General features: G+C 48.7%; 1 protein-coding gene across 2 annotated transcripts; it reads right to left on the reverse strand.

Moving 5' to 3' along the window:
- tpk2 (thiamin pyrophosphokinase 2) lies at positions 1-21,953 on the reverse strand. 2 transcript variants are annotated; one of them, XM_059949493.1, is made up of 9 exons: positions 21,804-21,953; positions 20,961-21,208; positions 19,877-19,940; positions 19,455-19,585; positions 18,727-18,845; positions 17,399-17,531; positions 8,698-8,748; positions 2,438-2,534; positions 1-2,131 (listed from the first exon to the last, which is right to left on the reverse strand). In XM_059949493.1, exons 1-9 carry the CDS (start codon positions 21,874-21,876, stop codon positions 2,085-2,087), a joined length of 963 nt encoding a protein of 320 aa, XP_059805476.1. In that variant the 5' UTR covers positions 21,877-21,953; the 3' UTR covers positions 1-2,084. The 2 variants fall into 2 exon arrangements, with proteins under 2 accessions (XP_059805476.1, XP_059805477.1); XM_059949494.1 differs by lacking the exon at positions 8,698-8,748.
- Positions 21,954-22,683: the final 730 nt, after the last annotated feature.

Consider the following 22,683-nt stretch of genomic DNA (forward strand, 5'->3'; position numbering starts at 1 on the left):
TGACAAATGAAAAGTAAATTTTATTGAAGTACAGTGCAGGCAAAATATCTTACAAGGTATCTGCATTTTCTTGCATCAGAAGGTTGACTGTTAACACTTCCAAAGCACAGCAACATATCTGTAAGTGATGGTCATCAGGATTGTCTTGTGTTTCATCTTGAAAGGTGTTTGAATCTTCACGAGCTGCTGGTGTTGAAGATGACACAACATCTTCGATAGGTGGCAGCACATCTGTGTGAGCCGAAGTTGACTGCAATGAATTTTCCAAGTGTCTACTCATCTCGCACTTTTCTTAGCTATTTTTGTTTCGTGTATTTTGGTCTGACTTTGATCAGTTCATCTTGCAACACGTGCACATTCCTTACAGTAATAAAACTGCGATGATCGGTCTTTTATCAGTTCGCCTGTTCGATCAACTGACATTTTTTTGGCTACCTCTTCCTCATTTTTATCACTACTTTCACCCCCACAGTCTTTTGTCTCTGGGCTCACAGCCATCTGCACAATTTCAGTGGCAGTATAATGTCAAACAGTAGGCTCATTATCATCACTACCCATCCACTCATCTATTATCTGCATCTGTCACAGCAGGATTATTTACTTCTTTAGCATAAGAAAGCAGCCTGTGTTGTACAATTTGTTTTTGCTTTGAAATCCTAAAAAGTCATTTCCAATTTCCTCACCAGGTGCAGGCTTGAACGGTAAACCCGACCACAATTTATGTCATCTATTCTTCAGTTTTGATGCTTCGACTGACTTCCATAAATAATATCTCACATTAATTATTTCACAAATTCCTGTACTCATGTGCTTCATAAATAGGGAGCTATAACTGAGCCTTCAAAGGGCGTAATATGCTATTGTCCGGGGGTTGAATTAATGATGTACAGAGAGGTAGCAGTTAAATAGTATAAACATTATTCTTTACCAGGATTTTTACTTCTGGATGTGCAGGGCAGCATGATGTTGCAGTGTTTGCTCAGACCAGCCCAGTCACTGTGAGCTCTCTCTTCCGGAATAAAGTAACATTCGAACCGATTAATCCACCCTTCTCTGTTGATCACAGTAAATTACTGGAAACTGCTTCATAACTTTGAAAGCTCTGGGATGAAAAAAATACAGGTTCCTGCAGGGTTAGAGCACCCAACACAGTGACACGATCTTTAGATGATTCTGCATTCTGACAGTGTTCCCTATTACAAGGCAGTTTAATCCATATTGTAGATCTGCTCAAGACTTAAGATTTTCATCAGGAACTAACTCAACAGCTCCTGACTGTATTTCACCACACACTGTTGAAATGCTGAAGCTACCGTTCACTGTATTCTTCACAAAATAATTTTACTTGTTCCTTCATCCCTCCTGACAGACCTACATCTTCACTGGTGCAAGGTCTGAACCTTTTCCAAACCAGCTAAAAAGTAAATCAAAAACTCATCCCTTCACCCTGCACCATGTCAATAGCCTCCATCTTCCTCATATCCATGTCTCTTGGAAGGGTCTCCACCGACACCCCAATACCTCTCCCCACGTAAAAATTCCACTTTGAGCCTCTCACCTTCAAAGCCTGCCCTCTGGTATTAGACGTTGAGGGGTGGAGTGAAAACAATCCCAGCTTTGTGATGGGTCTCCTTCAAACCAGCCCTTCAGCCCTGATCCAAACCTCACCCCTTGTGCCTGCACAATGTCCATACTCTGCATGTTCACTTGCTTGTCATAATCCCACTACCACCCTGCCTAGCGCACATCCTCTGAACTTTGCATCCTTTGCACTAAAACCCTCTGGTATTGGACAGTTTTGCCGTGTGGTGTGAAATTATCTCTCCCCTCAGTCTTTGCTGATCCGAGTGTGTCCCTCTCGCCCGTAGTTACAACATGGGATTTATACCCTTGCTCCAAATCTCCCAGAGGAAACGACGTGTAGGAAGAGCAGTTGCGGTATCCTTTAATCGTGGGCCCCTCGGTCAGTCCCTACCATAGTTCTGCTCCCAGAATTGGATGGGGAGAGGGGAGAATCGGCAGCTGGGGGTTCCTGTCAGTCAGTGGCTCAAGATGCTCGAGAGATTCGGGATGGAGAGAGCGTCTCACAGCTCCCGGTGCAGACCCTCGACGAACTGCTGGTAGTATCGCTCTGAAACACAGAAAAGAGGAGTTGGGTAGGGGAGTGAGAGGCGAGGCAGGGGGAAGGGGAGATGGGGGGTGCCGTGCTCACAGAGGGGAGTGAGGTGGAGGTGAGGAGGAAATCGTACTGGGGCAACACTGTTGTGCATAGATCCAACTCTGAGGTGACTGTCCTCAGTTGAGGAAGTGCTCAGTGATGGGAGTGCGCTCATTGATCTGCTATGATTGCCCCCGCCCCATCTAAACCCCTTAGTGGGAGGCGTTCACTTCCCTGAGCAACTCCGTATTAGCCCCAACCCCCTCTCCTCGCACTCACCTCCATCAGCATCAACCACTCCGTGCCGTATGAGGAAGTCCAGGGCCACCAGGGCACAATTGGGTTTGAATTCTGAGCCCACGATGGCCTCCTTCACCTGGGGAAGGAACAGATTGAGAGAAGGCAAGGTCATGGCAAGGGTGAGGGAACTGGCACACCCCTATGTCACAGGCGACCTCCCCATGCTGGAGTCATCAAAACGTCCGTATGCCATGCCACTCCTGTTCCCTCTCAACTCACCCAGGACCACAAGACAAAATTAGGCTGTCTGAACCATCGAGTCTGCTCCACCATTCCATCACGTCTGATACATTATCCCCTTCAACCCCATTGTCCTGCTAATCAACCCGACGTCCTGACCTCCACAGTTGTCTGTGGCACAGATTCATCAACCTGTGGATGCAGAAATTCCTCCCCACTCTGTTCTAAAGTGATGTCTGAGGCTGTACCCTCTGGTCCTAGACTCCCTCCTACTCTAGGAAACTTCCTGTCCATGTCCACTATCTAGGCCTTTCAACACTCAGTAGGTTTCAATGAGATTCCCTTACTCCAAATCTAAACTCCAGTGAGTACAAGCCCAGGGTCAAACACTCCTCACGTGTTGGGCTCCTTCATTCCCACAGTCATTCTATTAGTACGCCATTTCTCTCTTCCCATCCCCTGTTCTCTGTGAAACTTACCAAGATCACTAACTTGTCTCCTGGAACCTCACTTACTCTTCAACTGTGAACATTTCTTTAAGTAACAGAATTCAAAGTACTATGAGGAAGTCGTACACCCCAGGGCTGTGTGCTGAGCCCATGACAGACTGCTCAGCCGCACACACGTGAAATCACATTGTCAAGGTCACTGATGACTCAGCAGCAACGATGAGACAGCCTACAGGGAGGGGGTGGCAGTGCTTGACGCCTGGGGCCAGGGGAATCACCTCTTCCTTAATATCAATAGAAGGAGATGGTTCTCATCTTCAGGGGAACTCTCACTCCCCTTTACAGCGGCAGCAGGAAACTGCGAGCTGCGTGCACGAGTATGGTTCAGGAATGACCGAGTTTTCAGTCCAGTTCACCAGAGATTTGAGCAGACAAGGTACAGTCCTGATGCGGCCAAATGGAATTGGGGGGGGGGGGGGGGGGGGGAGAGACAGGCAACACAAAATACTGGAGGAACTCAGTGAGTCAAAGGGAAATTAATAGTTGATGTTTCAGGTTGAGACCCTTTGTAAGCGCTGAAAGGAGAGCCAGTACATTTCAAAAGACCATAAAATATAGGAGCAGAATTAGGCCATTTGGCCCATCGAGTCCCCTCCATTTCATTCTGACAGATTCATTTCCCCCTCAGCCCCAATCTTCTGCCTTTCCCCTGTATCCCTTCATGCCCTGACCAATCAATCAAACTCTGCCTTAAATATGCCGAGTGAATTGACCTCTACAGCCAGCTGAGGCAATGAATTCCACAGACTCGCCACTCTCTAGCTAAAGTAATTCCAACTCGCCTCTGTTCTATATGGATAACCCTCTATTCTGAGACCTCTGGTCCTAGACTCCCCCCACCATAGAAACATCCACTCTGTCAAGGCCCTTCAGCATTCAACAGGTTTCAATAACTAGTGAATACAAACCCCAAGCCATAGCACGCTCTTTTTTATGACACATCATTCTATCCTGGAATCATTTTCGTGAACCTCCTTTGACCCCTAACTTTGACCCCTGCCCAGGTCAACACATCATTTCCAAGATTAGGGGCCCAGAATGGCTCACAGGATGGCAGGTGATTGGTGGATCCGAGTGAGGGAGTGGGAAGAGTAGGGATCAAGCAAGAAGCTTGAGAAGTGATGGGTGAAAGTGACAAAGAGTGTAGATGGCAAAAGGTCAGCATAGACATGTTGGGCTGAAGGGCCCGTGTCTAGATCCGAGTTTGGATTGGTAGGAATGTGTCCCTCGACTGTGTGCCACTCAAATGAGTCACCACTGATGTGCAGTCATTTACCTGCCTCGCTCTTCAATCTCTCCACTATCACCTTAAGAATATTTACAAACCCGAGTTCTAAACCACCCTCAGAAAAGCCCTGAATTTACTTGTCGACAGTTTAGATTTTAAACAAGGACCTCTAGCTCCCAACCTCCCACGTGCTTGGTTCCCCACAGTAGGCTCATTCAGGAGGAATGGGGTTCAGGGAAACCTGGCTGGGTAGCTTCAGAATTGGCTTGCCCACAGAAGGCAGAGGGTGGTTGTAGATGGAGATCAGTGACCAGTGGAGTTCCGCAGAGATCTGTTCTGGGTCCCCTGCTCTTTGTGATTTTTATAAATGACTTGAATGAGGAAATGGAACGGTGGGTTAGTAAGTCTGAAGATGGGAGTTGTGGATAGTGCATTTATAGGACACAGATGGGCTGATCAGTTCAAAGGAGGAAAGGGTGAAGGTTGGAAGGTTGACGACAGGATTCTCAACAGTGTGGAGGAACAGAGGGATCTTGGGGTCCTCCTCCACAGACCCCTCAAACTTGCCGTGCAAGTTGATAGGGTGGTTAAGGATGAGTACGGTGTGTCAGGGGATTGAGTTCAAGAGCCACAAGGTAACATTGCAGCTCTATAAAACCCTAGTTCAGTTCTGTTCACCTCATTATAGGAAGGATGTGGAGAGGGTGCAGAGATTTACTAGGACGTTGCCCGGATTAGAGAGCTTGTCTTATGAGTATAGGACGAGCAAGTTAGGTCTGCCAGGGTACAGATGAACTGTCAGAGGTAGCTCCCCCACCCCACCCACATGGAGTGGTGAGGTGGTGGGTGTGTGGAACACCCTGCCGGGGTGGTGGTACAAACAATTTTTAAGAAACTGTTGGGCACAGGCTGAAAGAAAAACAGAGAGCTATGCGGGACTGATCTGGGAGTAGGTTAAAATGCCAGCACAGGCAGTTCACAGGCCAAAGGGTCTGAACTGCACAAATCTATGTTCGAGGAAACCCTCTCGTCTGATGTTTCTAAATCCAAACCCCTTAGACTCAGTAAATCTGTGAACAGCTGTCCCTTGCACACTGGTCAAACGCCCAAGCCGGTGCGGTCTCTCATCGATTCTGTTACGGGTTTACTGTGAATGCCGCAAGTAAACAAACCTCGAGGTTGTACAGGGTGACAGGTGTACTTTGATAATAGATTTACTTTCGACTTTGCTGCCAACGTTTTAACATCCTTCCATACACAAGGAGCGTGATAACATTTACAGGACAATTAAGTGTGAGGAAATATGTGTGATCACAACTAATGCTTCCACATCTCTTTAGCTACCTCTGAGAACCCTGTGGCTTATCTACCTTTCAGCTTCTCCTAATTACAGCCATGACATTCACTTCTGCCCCAACACGCTCGCATTTCTAGCATTCCACAGTGAAGACTGATACAAAATATGGTACCTGTAAAATGTATTCACCACCACCCCCCGCCCCCAGAAGTTTTCATGTTTCATTGTTTACAACATTGAATCAGTGGATTTAATTTGACTTTTGTTTTGACACTGATCAGCAGAAAAACTCTTTCGCGTCAGTGAAAACAGACCTCTACAAAAGTGGCCTAAATTAATTACAAATATAAAACACAAAATAATTAATTGCACAAGTATTCACCCCCTTAAATATGACCCACCAAATCATCACTGGTGCAGTCAACTGGTTTCAGAAGTCACATAATTAGTTAAATGGAGATCATGTGTGTAGACAAGGAATTTCAATTGATTGTAGTAAAATACACCTGTATCTGGAAGGTCCAACTGCTGGTGAGTGAGTGTCCTGACAAAAACTACACCATGAAGACAAAAGTACAGTCCAAGCAACTCCATGAAAGGTTATTGAAAAGCACAAGTCAGGAGATGGATACAGGAAAATTTCCAACTTACTGAATATCCCTTGAAGTTCAGTTAAGTCAATCATCGAGAAATGGGGAATATGGCACAGCTGTAAATCTAACTAGAGCAGGCTGTCCTCGAAAACTGAGTGACCGTGCAAGAAGGGGGTGAGTGAGGGAGGAAACCAAGAGACCTATGACAACTCGGAGGAGTTACAAGCTTCAGTAGCTGAGATGGGAGAGACTCTGCAAACAACAACTGTTGCCCAGGTGCTTCACCAGTCACAGCTTTATGAGAGGGTGGCAAAGAGGAAGCCACTGTTGGAAAAAAAACTTGAAATGTTGGCTAGAGTTTGCCAGAAGGCATGTGGGAGACTCTGAAGTCAACTGGAAGAAGGTTCTATGGTCCGATAAACCAGAAATTGAGCTTTCTGGAGACCAGACGAAACACTATGTTTGGTGTAATCCGAACACTGCACATCATCAAGAACACACCATCCCTACCATGAAGCATGGTGGTGGCTGCATCGTGGGGATGCTTCACTGCAGCAGGCCCTGGAGTTGAATACTGACTTGAAGGGGGTGAGTAATTATGTAATCAATTATTTTGTGTTTTATAATTGTAATAATTTTTAGACCAAATTGTAGAACTTTGTTTTCACTCTAACACGAGCCACTTCAGTTGATCAGTGTTTAAAAAAAAGCCAAATTAAATCAACTGGGATTTAATGTTGTAAAATCATAAACCATGAAGACTACCAATACTTTCTATAGGCACTGTACGGATTGAGTTTGTCCGCCACTCCTGGCCCTCATTACCCTCTCCAGCATCACTTTCCAGTGGTTTGATATCTACTCTCGCCTCTCTTTTACTTTCTGTATAGCTGAAAAAATTCCTCTTTTACATTATTGGCTACCTTATCTTCATATTTCTTGCACAAGAGGAGTAAGATGACCAATAACAAATAAATAACCTGCTAATATGCTGGACAAGTGCAGCTGTTGGTGTCTTCTGTTGTTTTTAAAAGCTTCCCATTAATTTTGCTATATTGTTTCTCTCCTGCTTTTATGCTGCCTTTGACTTTCCTCGACAGCCACGTTTGCCTCATCCTCCCTTTAGAAGTCTTCACCTTTGGGATGCATCTTTCCTGCACCCTCCCAGAAACTTGTCATTGCTGTTCTGCCATCATCCCTACTAATGCTCCCTTCCAATCAACTTTGGTCAGCTCCTCTCTCATTCCTCCAAAATTCCCTTTACTCCACTGTAATACTGACATATCTGTCTTCACCTTCTCCCTCTCAAACTGCAGAGTGAACTATTTCATATTATGACTACTCCCTCCCAAGGATTCCTTTACCTTAATCTCCCTAATCAAATCTGGGTCATTACATAACATCCAATCCAGAATTCTGGTACCCCTAGTGCGCTCAATCACAAGCTGCTCTAGAAAAAAATCTTAGAAACATAGAAAAACACAGTACAATACAGGATCTTTGGCCCACAATGCTGTGCCGAACATGTACTTACTTTAGAAATTACCTAGAGCTAATTACCTATTAGCTCTCTATTTTCTAAACTCCACGTACCTATTCAGGAGTTTCTTAAAAGACCCTACTGTATCTGCCTCCACCACCGTTGCCGGCAGCCCATTCCTCACGCTCACTACTCTCTGAGTGGAAAAACTTATCCCTAATATCTCCTCTGTACCTACTTCCAAGCACCTTAAAACTGCGCCCTCTCGTGATAGCCATTTCAGCCCTGGGAAAAAGCCTCTGACTATCCACACGATCAATGCCTCTCATCATCTTATACACCTCTATCAGGTCACCTCTCATCCTCCGTCACTCCATAGAGAAAAGACCGAATTCACTCAACCTATTCTCAGACAGCATGCTCCCCAATCCAGGCAATATCCTTGTAGATCTCCTCTGCACCCTTTCTATAGTTTACACATCCTTCCTGTAGTGAGGTGACCAGAACTGAGCACAGTACTCCAAGTGGGGTCTGACCAGGGTCCCAAATAGCTGTAACATTATCTCTCAGCTCTTAAACTCATTCACAGTTAATGATAGCCAAAGCACTGTATGCCTTCTTAACCACAGAATCAACCTGCAAAGCAGCTCTGAGTGTCCTATGGACTCAGTTGTCCCTGATGGCCACACCTGCAATAGGTGCATCCAGCTGCAGCTCCTGTCAGACCGAGTTAGGGAATTGGAGCAGGAGCTGAATGAACTACGGATCATTCGGGAGGCAGAGATAGTTATGAGTTATCGGGAGGTAGTCACACTGAAAAGACAGGAGGTAGGCAAATGGGTGACAGTCAAGAGAGGCAGGGGGAGCAGACAGAGAGAGCAGAGCACCCCTGTGGCCGTTCCCATCAACAATAAGTATACCGTTTTGGATACTGTTGGTGGGGATGACTTACCAGGAACAAGCTGCAGTGGTCCTGTCTCTGGCACTGAGGTTGGACCCTCGACTAGGAAGGGGAGGAGGGAAGAGAAGACAGCGGTATTGATAGGGATTCTATAGTCAGGGGGGCGGATAGGAGATTTTGTGGGGAAGATCGGGAGTCTCGGATGGTCTCTGGTCCCTAGTGCCAGGGTCTGAGACATCGCAGTTCGGGTGCAGGTTATTCTCGAGATGGAGGGCAAGAACCTAGATGTTGTAGTCCATGTAGGGACCAATGACATGGGTAGGATGAGTGAGGGGGTCCTACGTAGGGAGTTCAGGGAGTTAGGTGCAAAACTGAAGAGCAGGACCTCCAGGGTAACAATCTCAGGATTGCTACCTGTGCCACGTGCAAGTGAGGCAAGGAACAGAAGGATTATACAGATTAATACGTGGCTGAGAGGATGGAGCAGGAGGGAGGGCTTCAGGTTTGTAGATAATTGGGCTTTGTTCCAGGGAAGGTGGGATCTGTTCCAAAGGGACGGTTTACACCTAAACTGCAGCGGTACTAACATTCTTGCAGGGAAGTTTGCTAGTGCTTCTTGGGGGGTGGGGGTTTAAACTAAATTTGCAGGGGGCGGGGATCCAGAATGTGAGAGAGGATAGCGAGAGGAATAATAAAGGACCGGTGGGGACTACACGGTTCCGGAATATTAAGTGTGTAGTAGAGAAAGGTGAGGCGGAACAAGTGATAAAGAGGTCACATGTACAGAGGGATGGTCTGACAGAACATGGAGTTAAATGTGCAGAAAGAATAAGTAAATTTAGGAAGAATAACAAAATTCTAGGGGCGTATAGCCCGACGGGAGTTCGGGGAGCTGGGTTAAGTACAAAAGGCAGCGATTCAAACAGAGAGAGGAGAAATGGGCTAAAAATTCTATATCTGAATGCACAATGTCAGAAATAAGGCGGATGAGCTTGAAGCTCAGGTGCGAATGGGTAACTATGATGTTGTTGGGATAACGGAGACATGGCTGCAGGGAGATCAGACCTGGGAAATGAATGTACAAGGGTATACGTGCTATCGTAGGGTCAGCAATGTGGGCAGAGGGGATGGGGTGGCCCTGTTGGTGAGGAATGAGATTCAGTCCTTTGCAAGGGGGTACATAGGGTCAGGAGAAGTAGAGTCTGTGTGGATAGAACTGAGGAACAGTAAGGGCAAAAGGACCCAAATGGGTGTTGTCTACAGGCCACCAAACAGTAGCATGGATATTGGGTGCAAGTTGATTAGGGAGTTAACACTGGCATGTGGCAAAGGTAATGCAGTCATTATGGGGGATTTCAACATGCAGGTGAATTGGGAGAATCAGGTTGGTGCTGGACCCCAGGATAGGGAGTTTGTAGAGTGCCTACGGGATGCATTCTTGGAACAGCTTGTACGAGAGCCGACCAGGGACAAGGCTATTCTGGATTTAGTGTTATATAATGAACAGGATTTGATAAGCGATCTTGAAGTAAAGGAGCCATTAGGAAGTAGTGATCATAATATGATAAGTTTTTATCTGCAATTTGAGAAGGATAAGGGCAGCTCGGAGGTGTCAGTGTTGCAGTTGAACAGGGGAAACTATGGAGCCATGAGGGAGGAGCTGGCCCAGAGAAGGAAGGATTCAAAGGGGGGAAAGGGGCCACAGTGGTTGACAAAGTAAGTCAGAGATTGCATAGCATTAAAAAAAAAGGAAGTATGACAGAGCTAAGGTGAATGGGAGGACAGATGATTGGGAGGTTTTTAAAGAACAACAAAACTTATCTAAAAAGGCAAAACGGGGAGAAAAAATGAGGTATGAACGCAAGCTAGCCAGGAATATAAAGGAGGATAGCAAAAGCTTTTTTTTAGGTATGTGAAGAGAAAGAAGATAGTTAAGAACAATGTTGGGCGCTTGAAGAATGAATTGGGTGAAATTGTTATGGGAAACAGAGAAATGGCAGAAGAATTTAATGAGTACTTTAGATCTGTCTTCACTAAGGAAGACACAAGCAATCTCTCAGATGTATGGATGGGCCAAGGACATAGGGTAACAGAGGAAATGAAACAGATTGACATTAGGAAGGAAACGGTGATGAGTAGACTGATGGGACTGAAGGCTGACAAATCCCCAGGTCCAGATGGTCTGCATCCTAGGGTACTAAAGGAGGTGGCTCTGGAAATTGCGGATGCATTGATAATCATTTTCCAATGTCCCTTAGATTCACGATCAGTTCCTGAGGATTGGAGAATGGCTCATGTTATCCCACTTTTTAAGAAAGGAGGGAGGGAGAAAACAGAGAACTATTGACCTGTCAGCCTGACATCGGTGGTGGGGAAGATGCTAGAGTCCATTATTAAGGATGAAATACTGGCATATCTAGATAGCAGTGATAGGATTGGGCCGAGCCAGCATGGATTTACCAAGGGTAAATCATGCTTGACTAATCTGTTGGAGTTTTTCAAGGATGTAACCAGGAAGTTAGACAAGGGAGATCCAGTGGATGTAGTGTACCTCGATTTTCAGAAGGCATTTGATAAGGTCCCACATAGGAGATTGGTGGATAAAATCAAAGCTCATGGCATTGGGGGGGAAGCCATTGACATGGATAGAAAACTGGTTGGCAGATAGAAAGCAAAGGGTAGCGGTGAATGGGTGTTTCTCGGAATGGCAGGTGGTGACTAGTGGGGTGCCACAGGGCTCGGTATTGGGACCACAGCTGTTTACGATTTACGTCAACGATTTAGATGAAGGCATTGAGAATAACATCAGCAAATTTACTGATGATACTAAGCTGGGTGGCAGTGTGACGTGATGAGGACGTTAGGAGAATTCAGGGTGACTTGGATAGGCTGGGTGAGTGGGCAGATACTTGGCAGATGACGTTTAATGTGAATAAGTGTGAGGTTATCCACTTTGGGAGTAAGAACAGGAAGGCAGATTATTATCTGAACAGTGTAGAGTTAGGTAAGGGAGAAATACAAAGAGATCGAGGAGTCCTTGTTCATCAGTCACTGAAGGTGAATGAGCAAGTGCAGCAGGCAGTGAAGAAGGCTAATTGAATTTTGGCCTTTATTACAAAGGGAATTGAGTACAAGAGCAAGGACATTGTCTTGCATTTGTACAGGGCCCTGGTGAGACTACACCTGGAGTATTGTGTACAGTTTTGGTCTCCAGGGTTAAGGAAGGACATCCTGGCTGTAGAGGAAGTGCAGCGTAGATTCACGAGGTTAATTCCTGGGATGTTAGGACTGTCTTACGCAGAGAGGTTGGAGAGACTGGGCTTGTACACGCTGGAATTAAGGAGATTGAGAGGGGATCTGATTGCAACATATAAGATTATTAAGGGATTGGACAAGACAGAGGCAGGAAGTATGTTCCAGATGCTGGGAGAATCCAGTACCAGAGGGCATGGTTTGAGAATAAGGGGTAGGTCATTTAGGACGGAGTTAAGGAAAAACTTCTCCCAGAGAGTTGTGGGGTCTGGAATGCACTGCCTCAGAAGGTAGTGGAGGCCAATTCTCTGGATGCTTTCAAGAAGGAGCTAGATAGGTATTTTATGGATAGGGGAATCAAGGGATATGGGGACAAGGCAGGAACTGGGTATTGTTAACAGCCATGATCTCAGAATAGCGCAGGCTCAAAGGGCTGAATGGTCTACTTCTGCACCTATTGTCTATTGACTCAGACCCCAAGATCCCTCTGATCTTCCACACTGCCAAGAGTCTTACCATTAATATGATGGCATATTAATCAAATATGCCATCGTATTTGACCTACCAAATTGAACCACATCAGACTTATCTGGGTTGAACTCTATCTGCCACTTCTCAGCCCAGTTTTGCATCCTATCGATGTCCTGCTGTAATCTCTGACAGCCCTCCACACTATCCACAACACCCTCAAACTTTGTGTCATCAGATTTACTAATCCATCCCTCCACTTCCTCCTCCAGGTCATTTACAAAAATCATGAAGAGTAGGGGTCCCTGAGGCACTTAACTGGTGACTAACTTCCATGCAGAATATGACCTGCCTACAATCATTCTTTGCCTTCAGTGGACAAGCCAATTCTGGATCCACAAAGCAAAGTGCCCTTGGATCCCATGCCTCCTTACTTTCTCAATAAGCCATGCATGGGGTACCTTATCAAATGCCTTGCTGAAATCCATATGCATTACATCTACTGCACTACCTTCATCAACATATTTAGTTACATCCTCAAAAAATTCAATCAGGCCTTTGACAAAGCCATGCTGACAATTCCTATTCATATTATGCCTCTCCAAATGTTCATAAATCCTGCCTCTCAGGATCTTCTCCATCAACTTACCAACCACTGAAGTAAGCCTCTGGCCTATAATTTCCTGGGCTATCTCTACTCCCTTTCTTGATTAAGGGAACAACATCTGCAACCCTCCAAAACCTCTCCTGTCCCCATTGATGATGCAACGATCATCGCCAGAGACTCAGCAATCTCCTTCCTCGCCTCCCGCAGTAACCTAAGTTACATTTCATCTGGTCCCAGTGACTTATCCAACTTGATGCTTTCCAAAAGCTCCAGCACATCCTCTTTCTTAATGTCTGTATACACAAGATTTTCAAACTGCTGTAAGTTCACCAAGATCCTTTTCCATAGTGACTACTGAAGCAAAGTATTCATTAAGTACCTCTGCTATCTCCTCCAGTTCCTCTGTCACACTTGATTGGTCCTATTGGCTCACATCTTATCCTCTTGCTCTGCAAATACTTGTAGAATGCCTTGGGGTTTTCTTTAATTCTGCTCACCAAGGCCTTCTCATGGCCCCTTCTGGCTCTCATTATTTCATTCTTAAGCTCCTTCCTGCTAGCCTTATAATCTTGATCTTTATTATTACATAGTTTGTTACCCTTTCATAAGCTCCTCCTCTTGACCAGATTTTCAACAGCCTTTGTACACCACGGTTCCTGTACCCTACCATCCTTTCCCTGTCTCATTGGAATGTATCTGCTCAAAATGTCACACAAATATCCCCTGAACACTTGCCATATTTCTTCCATACATTTCCCTGAGTATATCTGTTTACAATTTATGCTTCCAAGTTCCCTTAAGAAGGGAACAATGGAAAATCCTGGGAGCTATAGATCAGTGAACCTCATGTAGGTTGTAGGGAAATTGCTGGAGAAAATTTTGGGGGACAGGATATGTGAGCATTTGGAAACTCATGGCCTAATTAGGGAGAGCCAACAAGGCCTTGGGGCAGGTCACACCTCACCAACACGTACAACTCGCTGGAGGAACTCAGCAGGTCGGGCAGCATCCGTGGAAACGAGCAGTCAACGTTTCGGGCCGAGACCCTTCATCAGGACTGAAGAAGGTGGGGATAGGGTGGAAGGTGCCAGGTGAGAAACCAATCAGAGGAAAGATCAAGGGGTGGGGGAGAGGAAGCAGGGAGGGGATAGGCCGGAGGGGTGAAGAAAGAATGTAAGGGGAAAGTACTATGGGTAGTAGAAGGAGGCAGAATCATGAGAGAGGTGATAGGCAGCTAGAAGAGGAGGGGCAGAGTGGAAGTGGGATGGGGGAAGGAGGAGAGGGAATTACCTGAAGTTTCCTCCTCCTCCTGGACACTCCCACCGGGCCTTCTACCTGCAGTCGATCTTTTCATCTCCAACTGTCACCGAGACATCAACAGTCTCAACTTCACCACTCCTCCTGTTCCAACCTCACTCCCATGAACATCGAATTCTCCAACTTCCGGTAGTTCCCTCCCTCTCCCTTCCCCCATCCCACTTTCACTCTGCCTCCTCCTCCTCCTCCAGCAGCCTATCACCTCTCTCATGGTTCTGCCTCCTACTACTACCCATAGTACTTTCCCCTTACATTCCTTCTTCACCTTTCCAGCCTTTCCCCTCCCTCACCCCTTGATCTTTCCCCTTACTGGTTTGTCACCTGGCGCCTACCAGCCTTCTCGTTCCCACCCTCCCCCCACCTTCTTTATAGGGGCCCTGCCCCCTCCCTCCAGTCCTGACGAAGGGTCTCGACCCGAAATGTTGGCTGCTCATTTCCGGATGCTGCCCGACCTGCTGAGTTCCTCCAGCGTGTTGATTTGACCACAGCATCTGCAGTGTACTTTGTGTGCTTTACCAACTTAAGATTGAGTTTTTTGACAATGTGACGAGAGAGACTGATGAGGGTGTTGTCTACATGAATTTTAGTAAGCTGTTTGTCAAAGTCCCTCATGGGAGGCTAATCCAGAAGACTAAGGTGCTTCTGTGTGCATTTCTTTTCACCAAGACTAGATTTTCAACAGCCTTTGTACACCACGGTTCCTGTACCCTACCAGCCCTTCCGTCTCACTGGAACGTATCTACACAGAACGTCCCCTGAACATTTGTCACAATTCTGCCGCATATTTCCCTGAACATCTGTTTCCAATTTATGCTTCCAAGTTCCTGCCTGATAGCCTCATATTTCCCCTTACTCCAATTAAACGCTTTACTATCTTGTCTGTTCCGATCCCTCTCCAATGCCATGGTAAAGGAGACACAGTTGTGATCACCATCTCCAAAATGCTCTCCCACTGAGAGATCTGACACCTGACCGGGTTAATTTCCCAATACCAAATCAAGTACAGCTTCTCCTCTTGTAGGCTTGTCAACATATTGTGTCAGGAAACCTTCCTGAACACACCTAATAAACTCCACCCCATCTAAACCCCCTGCTCTAGGGAGATACCAATCAATAGTTAGGAAATTAAAATCTCCCACCATGACAACCTTGTTATTATTAAACTTTACCAGAATCTTATCTCCCTATCTGCTCCTCAATGTCCCTGTTACTATTGGGTGGTCTATATAAAAAACACCCAGTAGAGTTCTTGACCCCTTCCTGTTTCTAACTTCCACCCACAGAGACTCGGTAGACAACCCCTCCATGACTTCCTTTTCTGCAGCCGTGACACTATCTCTGATCAACAGTGCCACGCCCCCACCTCTTTTGCCTCCCTCCCTGTCGTTTCTGAAACACCTAAAGCCTGGCACTGGAAGGAACCATTCCTGTCCCTGAGCCATCCAAGTTTCTGTAATGGCCACAACATCGAAGCTCCAAGTGCTGATCCACGCTCTAAGCTCATCCGCTCTAAGCTTCCTGCCTTAAAATAGACACATCTCAAACCATCGGTCTGGGCGCATCCCTTCTCTATCACCTGCCTATCCTTCCTCTTGCACTGTCTCCAAGCTTTCTCTATTTGTGAGCCAACCGTCCCTTCCTCCATCTCTTCAGTCCGGTTCCCACCCCCCAACAGTTCTAGTTTAAACTCTGCCCAGTAACCTTAGCAAACCTCCCTGCCAGGATATCAGTCCCCCGGGATTCCAGTGCAACCCGTCGATTTTGTACAGGTCACTCCTGCCCCAAAAGAATCCCCAATGATCCAGAAATCTGAATCCCTGCCCCCTGCTCCAACCCCTCAGCCACGCATTTATCCCCCACCTCACTCTATTCCTATACTCACTGTCACAATGTCTTGTCGGCATTCTACAAATTCCCTCTCCTGGGATCCAGCACCAACTTGATTTTCCCAATCCACATGCATATTGGAATCCCCATAGGCTATCCTAACGTTGCCCTTTTGACATGCATTTTCGTCTCCCATTGTACTGTGGGTCAGCCCACATCCTGGCCACTGTTTGGAGGCCTGTGTATAACTTCCATCATGATCTTGATAGCCTTGCAGTTTCTTAACTCTACCCAGAGGAATTCTGGATCTTCTGATCACATCATTTCTAAGGATTTGATTTAATCTTCTTTTTAAACTACCAGAGTGACGCCATGCCTGTCCTTTCCATACAGTGGGTATCCTGGGATGTTAAGCTCCCAACTATGACCCTCTTCCAGAAATGCCTGTCAATCTTTAACTTACTTTGTACACTGCGTGTAACACCTTCAGTCCTGTATTGGTCACGTCACCCTTTTCGATTTTGTCCCGTTACACCTCAACCCAGCCCACCGACAGCAATTTTGCCCCATCATCTGCCTGTCCTTCCTCTGTCCCTCATCACACTGCCTCAGCTTGTGCACCAACTGCCCCATCCTCAGCCCTGCCTGTCTATCCCCGTTGCCGAATTAATTTAAACCCTCCCCAAGAGCTCCAGCAGGACTTTCTCAGGAGTTCAGGAGAGTGAGGAGAGACCTCAGGAGCAGAATTAGAATCTTAGACGGGTAAACAGAACTACGAAGGGTTAAGGTGAATCTAGAAAGACTTCTCCCCCCTCGGAATGGGCAAGACGAGAACTAGAGGTCTTAGATTTAAGGCAGAAGCTGAAATGTTTAAGGGGAATTTCACACAGAGGGTGGCAAGAGCGTGGAACAAGCTGTCATTGGAAATGTTGGACACAAGGTCAATTGGAACAGCGGCTGGGAAGGGAGGGGCAATCTCATTGAAGTCTACTGAATATTGAAAGGCCACGATAGGTTGGACATGGAGAGGATGTTTCCAACAGTGGGGGAGCCTAGAACCAGAGGGCAGAGAGGGATGAGGAGGCATTTCTTTAGCTAGAGGGTGGTGTTTCTGTGGGACCTGTTGCCACAGATGGCTGTGGGATTCACAGAAATTGACACATTCTTGATTGGTAAGGAGGTCTAGGGTTATGAGGAGAATGGGGATGAAGGGGAAAGATGAATGATGGGGTGGGGGGGGTTGGGAGTGTGGTCCTGAGAGAGAATTTCAACCCCACTTACTTGCTCCAGAGGCCAGAGGTAGAATTCCAGCACCTCTCCGTCTTTCACCTGCGGCACCAGGTCTGCAGGGACCTCCAGGTCGTAGACAAACTGGCACTCGGGAAAGATGCCTCGCTCATCTTCGTAGGTGTAACTGCCGTCCGAGGAAGAGGGAGAAGCCATGAGTGGGAGGTGACTCGCCTGAGACCCCCACCTCGCGGCTGCTCCCCCAAATCTCAGTGACTGTGGACCCGGGTTTCAGAATTTCCTTCTAAATATCTCCACCCCCCCGCCCCCCCAACACATCCTATCCGGCTGCGCCCAGCTCGGTATGGCAAACGTTCTGCCCGAGACGGCAGAGAGTCAGAGACACGAGCCTCCCCTATTGTCAAAATGAATCCAAACTCAGGTTGGAGGAACAACACCTTATATACCGGCTGGGTAGCCTCCAACCTGATGGCATGAACATTGACTTCTCTAACTTCCGTTAATGCCCCTCCTCCCCTGCTTACCCCATCCCTGACATATTTAGATGTTTGCCTTTTCTCCATCTCCCTCTGGTGCTCCCCCCCCTCCTTTCTTTCTCCCGAGGCCTCCCGTCCCATGATCCTTTCCCTTCTCCAGCTCTGTATCACTTTCGCCAATCACCTTTCCAGCTCTTAGCTTCATCCCACCCCCTCCGGTCTCCTATCATTTTGCATTTCCCCCTCCCCTCACTACTTTCAAATCCTTACTATCTTTCCTTTTGGTTAGTCCTGATGAAGGGTCTCGGCCCGAAACGTCGACAGCGCTTCTCCCTATAGACGTTGCCTGGCCTGCTGTGTTCCACCCGCATTTTGTGTGTGTTGTTGTTTGAATTTCCAGCACCTGCAGACTCCCTTGTGTTTGCTCTTTAGATTCTGCAGAAGCTGGGAATCCAAAGCAGCACACACTCAAAACTCTGGAGGAGCTCAGCAGGCCAGGAAGCATCTGGGAGGGGAATGTTTCGGCCCGAGACCCTTCGTCAGGGCTTCAGTGGGCATGGACACAGCTCAGCACATCACGGAAACCAGCCTCCCCTCCACAGACTTCCCGCTGCCTCAGGAAAGCAGCCGGCAAAGATCCGTGTGTCTGCCCGCAGATTCTCTGTAACCATTACACTTTATTCCGCATTGTTATTGTTTCACTTCCATCTGCCTGTGTAGTGATCTGATCTGTATGGAAGAGGAGCTTTTCACTGTACGGTATGTGTGACAATATTAAACCAATACCAGTTCCCCTCAACACGTCCGGGGAGGGGGGCTGAATGGCCTGGCTGCTCCCCACCCTCCAAAAACCCCAAGGAAGGGAGCCAACAGATCAGGCCTTACCTGACACTGCCGACGGGCCTGGCCCTGCTGGAGATGGACTCTGGGATGGACGCCTCCTCCTCGCACTCCTTCACCAGGGTCTCCTTCACGCCCAAGCCAGCTGCCAGTCCGCCCGCTGCCTGCCCAGGACGGAGAGGTCAGTCTGAGGAAGCTGCGATCGCCCAGAGGGGACAACACTAGACTGCCCGGAGTGACCCCAGTGGCCTGGATATACAAATGCAGTGGTAGGTGACCCCGCACCTGGGTGGGGGGGGGGAGCGACACAGAGCGATGGACAACCGGTGAGTGTGGGTCCTGTTTCCGAGGGTGGGGTGGGGGCTGCAGGCAGAATTAGGCCACCAAGTCTGCTGCACCATGGTTGTTTTATTATCCCTGTATTATTTACTTTTGTTTATTTACTTCTCCCTGTAACCTATCAACAAACAATTTAAATTTACCCAGTGACTCAACCTCCACAGCCGTTTGTGGCAATGAATTCCACAGATTCTCCTCCCTCTGGATAAAAAACCTCATCTCTGTTCTAAAGGGACGTCCTTGTATTCCGAGGCTGTGTCCTCTGGTCCTAGACTCCCCCGTGAGTGGAAACATCCTCTCCACGTCCACTCTATCTTGGCCTTTCAATACTCGATTGGTTTCAATGAGATTACCTCCCCTCCCCCCCCCCCCATTCTTCTAAACTCCGGCCAGGAACATTCCCGTCAATCCCAGGATCACTCTCCATTCCTTACCAGGTTATCCAGCATTCCAGGGAAGGTGGGCTTGGAGTGGGCCCGTCTGCCCACCCACATGGCCATCTCCCCGTCTGGCAGACGGGTGAATCCGTTCACGTGGACCCCGTAGGTCTTTATCCCAAACAAACCTGGCGGGATGAGATCGAGCTGAGGGTTCAGGGATTCAGTCTCACTCCCACCTCCTCCCCCCCACCCCCAGAGAGCCCATTCGCTCATATCGTCACGCCAGACGGGCTGTCGTGTACTCAGGGCACCTATCCGCACACAGGTGCAGGCCTGCTCTCTCTCACACACACACACCCCTCGACTGCACATGAACACAAACACAGGGGAGGGAGAGCATTATCACACGGGGGAGAGACACAGAGGAGACACACTCTTCCCACCCCACTCCCCCCCACAGCATGTCAAAGACTCACTGGCTGCCGACCGCTCCAGCTGCAGAAGGGGTGGGTCACAGAACCTGGGCATCACATCATAACTCTGCCAAAGCACAGAGACAGGAGCATTAGAGAGTGGGGGTGTTCCCCTCCAAACCCAACTGGAGTGCCTGCCCCTCCAACAGCACTCCCTCCTCAATGCCCTATCTCCCTCTCCACCAGCTTGGAGCTGTGGACAGTGGAGAAGACTGTCATGGCTTACAACGGGACACTGACAGGATGCCGAGATGGGCAGAGCATTGGCAAATGCACCCGGTAGAGCGTGAAGTGATTCACTGCGGAAAGTCGAATTTGATGGCCGAATACAGGGTTGATGGCAGGATTCTTAGCAATGTGGAGGGATGGAGGGACCTTGGAGTTCAAATCAATGTTACAGCACATGTTGATTGAGTGGTTAAGAAGGTGTGTGGTGTTGGCCTTCATTAATCGCGTGGGGTGGTGGGGGTTGCATTGAAGAGCTGTGAGATAATGTCTTGGTTAGACCACACTTGCAGTGATGTGCACAGTTCTGGTCACCTCATTATAGGAAGGATGTGGAAGCTTCAGAGAGGGTGCAGAGGAGATTTGCCTGGTTTAGAGAGCATGTTTTACGAGGTGAGGTTGAGCGAGCTGGGGCCTTTTCTCTGTGGAGCGAGGGACGATGAGAGGTGACTTGATAGAGGCAGAGACGATGGATAGCCAGAGATCTGTCCCAGAGCGTGACTGGCGAAACAAAATGGAAATAATTTCAAGTCCTGCTGAAGGTTTTCCCCCAATAGATGTTGCCTGGCCTGCTGAGTTCCTCCAGCACTTGGATATAATTTTAAGGTATTAGAAGGAAGTGTGGGGTGGGGGCTGTCAGAGTTTTTTTTACACAGAGAGTGGTAAATGTCTGAAATGTGCTGCCAGGGGTGATGGTAGAGATTAGGACCAGTTAAGAAAATATTAGGCAGATGGATGATAGAGAAATGGAGGGCTCTGTGGGAGGGGAGGGTTAGATTGATCTTGGGTTAACATTGTGGGCCAGTTGGATGTAAACCTCAAGACGCCCAGCAAGGGTGTCCCTCTGACCGAGTGGCCTCACCTCATCTCTCCAGCCGCGGAGGCAGTCGAAGAGCTGCAGGCTCTTCCAGTGCTCCAGGACGCGGCGGAGGGCGCAGGATCGCTCTTCGTAGGTGGAGAGCCCGGCGCACAGCTCCACCGGCCCCAGCTCGCTCCGGGACGGCTGGAAGACGTCGGGGTAGTCGGTGAGGTGGGCGGAGACCCGGGGCGGCACCAGCCCGACCTGCTGGCCTGCCACGTACAGCGGCCTGCAGGAACTCTTGGATGACCCTGCGGTGAGGAGGGAGGGAGGTCAATGGCAAGGCTTGGGAAGTGCAGGTGTAAACCCCCCCTCCCCTCCACGGTGTGCTCCCTCACTTCACCCTGTCCGACCCACCGGCGGCGCTCCCTCACAGCCTCCCCACTTCACCCCGTCCGACCCACTGGCGGCGCTCCCTCACGGTCTCTCCCCACTTCACCCCGTCCGACCCACCGGCGACGCTCCCTCACTGCATCTCCCCACCACCACATCCGACCCACCAGCGACGCTCCCTCACTGCCTCTCCCCACTTCACCCCGTCCGACCCACCGGCGACGCTCCCTCACTGCCTCCCCACTTCACCACGTCCGACCCACCGGCGGCGCTCCCTCACTTTCACCCAACGACCCGCGCCACACCACCCCCGTCCCCCCAGCGCACCCACCCGCCGGCACGGAGCTCCCTCCTCACGGCGCTCCCTCACCCAGGAATCCCAACTCCCAGCGCAAACAAAAGTTTGCTGTTGCGACCTTTATACCCTCTTTTTTTGGCAACAATTATTAGGCGGGGGCTAAGAGAAAAGCATTGCATCAGGGCTGGTGCAGGAGGGGCGACAAAATGCACAACCCTGCGAGTGGAATGAATTCATCCTCTTCAGGAGTTGGAGCACCGCCGCCGACCACGATCCGCCCCCCGCCATCTCCTCCCAACTCGACTCCTCACCGTCTCGGCCGGTACGCACCACCACCGCGCATGCGTAACCAACCGGCTCAGACCCATAAAATCACCACTACGCATGCGTAACCAACCGGCTCAGCCCCCCCCCCGCCAAAATCACCACTACGCATGCGTAACCACCGCCGCCGCCCCACCCCGGGAAATCACCAGTGCGCATGCGCGAGAGGCCGGCTCCGGGAAACTTACCATTACTCACGTGCAACCAGCAGGAGGAGCCTGACAGAAAAAAAAGACTACATTTCCCAGCAGTCATCGCGCCACTTCTCCTTCCTGACATCATCCTGGGTGTTGGAAAACACTGGCTCCAAATTAGAAACTGGGGGTGGAATTACAGGTCTCTCTCCCTCCCTGCCTCCCCCTTCCGCACTTCCACTCCATCCTTCACCTTCTTCAGAGAAAGGCTGTCATGGTCAAAGAAAAAGGAGCAGAGGCAGGCTGCTCAGCTGTCCCAATTCTTAACATCCAGAAACAATCCCTATCCCGATGTGATTGACCAACCAAGCCTCTGAGGAAAGAATTCTGGAGATTCCCCACCCTCTGAGGGAAGGGATTATCCACCATCACCACTCTGATACTTTATCCCGAGACTGTGACCCCCTAATCCCAGCCTCCCCAGCTGGGGAACCCACCCTCCCGCATCCACCCTGTCCAGGATTTTGACTGCTGTTGGGAAACACACTCTCCCTAAATCTACCCGGTCTAGGGTTTCGACCCCTGTTGGGGCACACAATCTCCCCGTATCTTCCCTCTCTAGGGTTTCGACCTCAGA

Source organism: Hypanus sabinus, chromosome 24, assembly GCF_030144855.1.
Source record: "Hypanus sabinus isolate sHypSab1 chromosome 24, sHypSab1.hap1, whole genome shotgun sequence".
Lineage (NCBI taxonomy): Eukaryota > Metazoa > Chordata > Chondrichthyes > Myliobatiformes > Dasyatidae > Hypanus > Hypanus sabinus.

Bases quoted from the DNA above. Each gene is read 5' to 3' on its own strand.
- tpk2 (XM_059949493.1), bottom strand. From the start codon at position 21,876: ATGGCGGGGGGCGGATCGTGGTCGGCGGCGGTGCTCCAACTCCTGAAG. The intron at 21,209-21,803 runs GTTGTGCATTTT...TCCTCACCGCAG, and splicing joins GAATTCATTCCACTCGCAGG to GGTCATCCAAGAGTTCCTGC. The intron at 2,132-2,437 runs GTGAGTGCGAGG...TCTGTGTTTCAG, and splicing joins AGTGGTTGATGCTGATGGAG to AGCGATACTACCAGCAGTTC.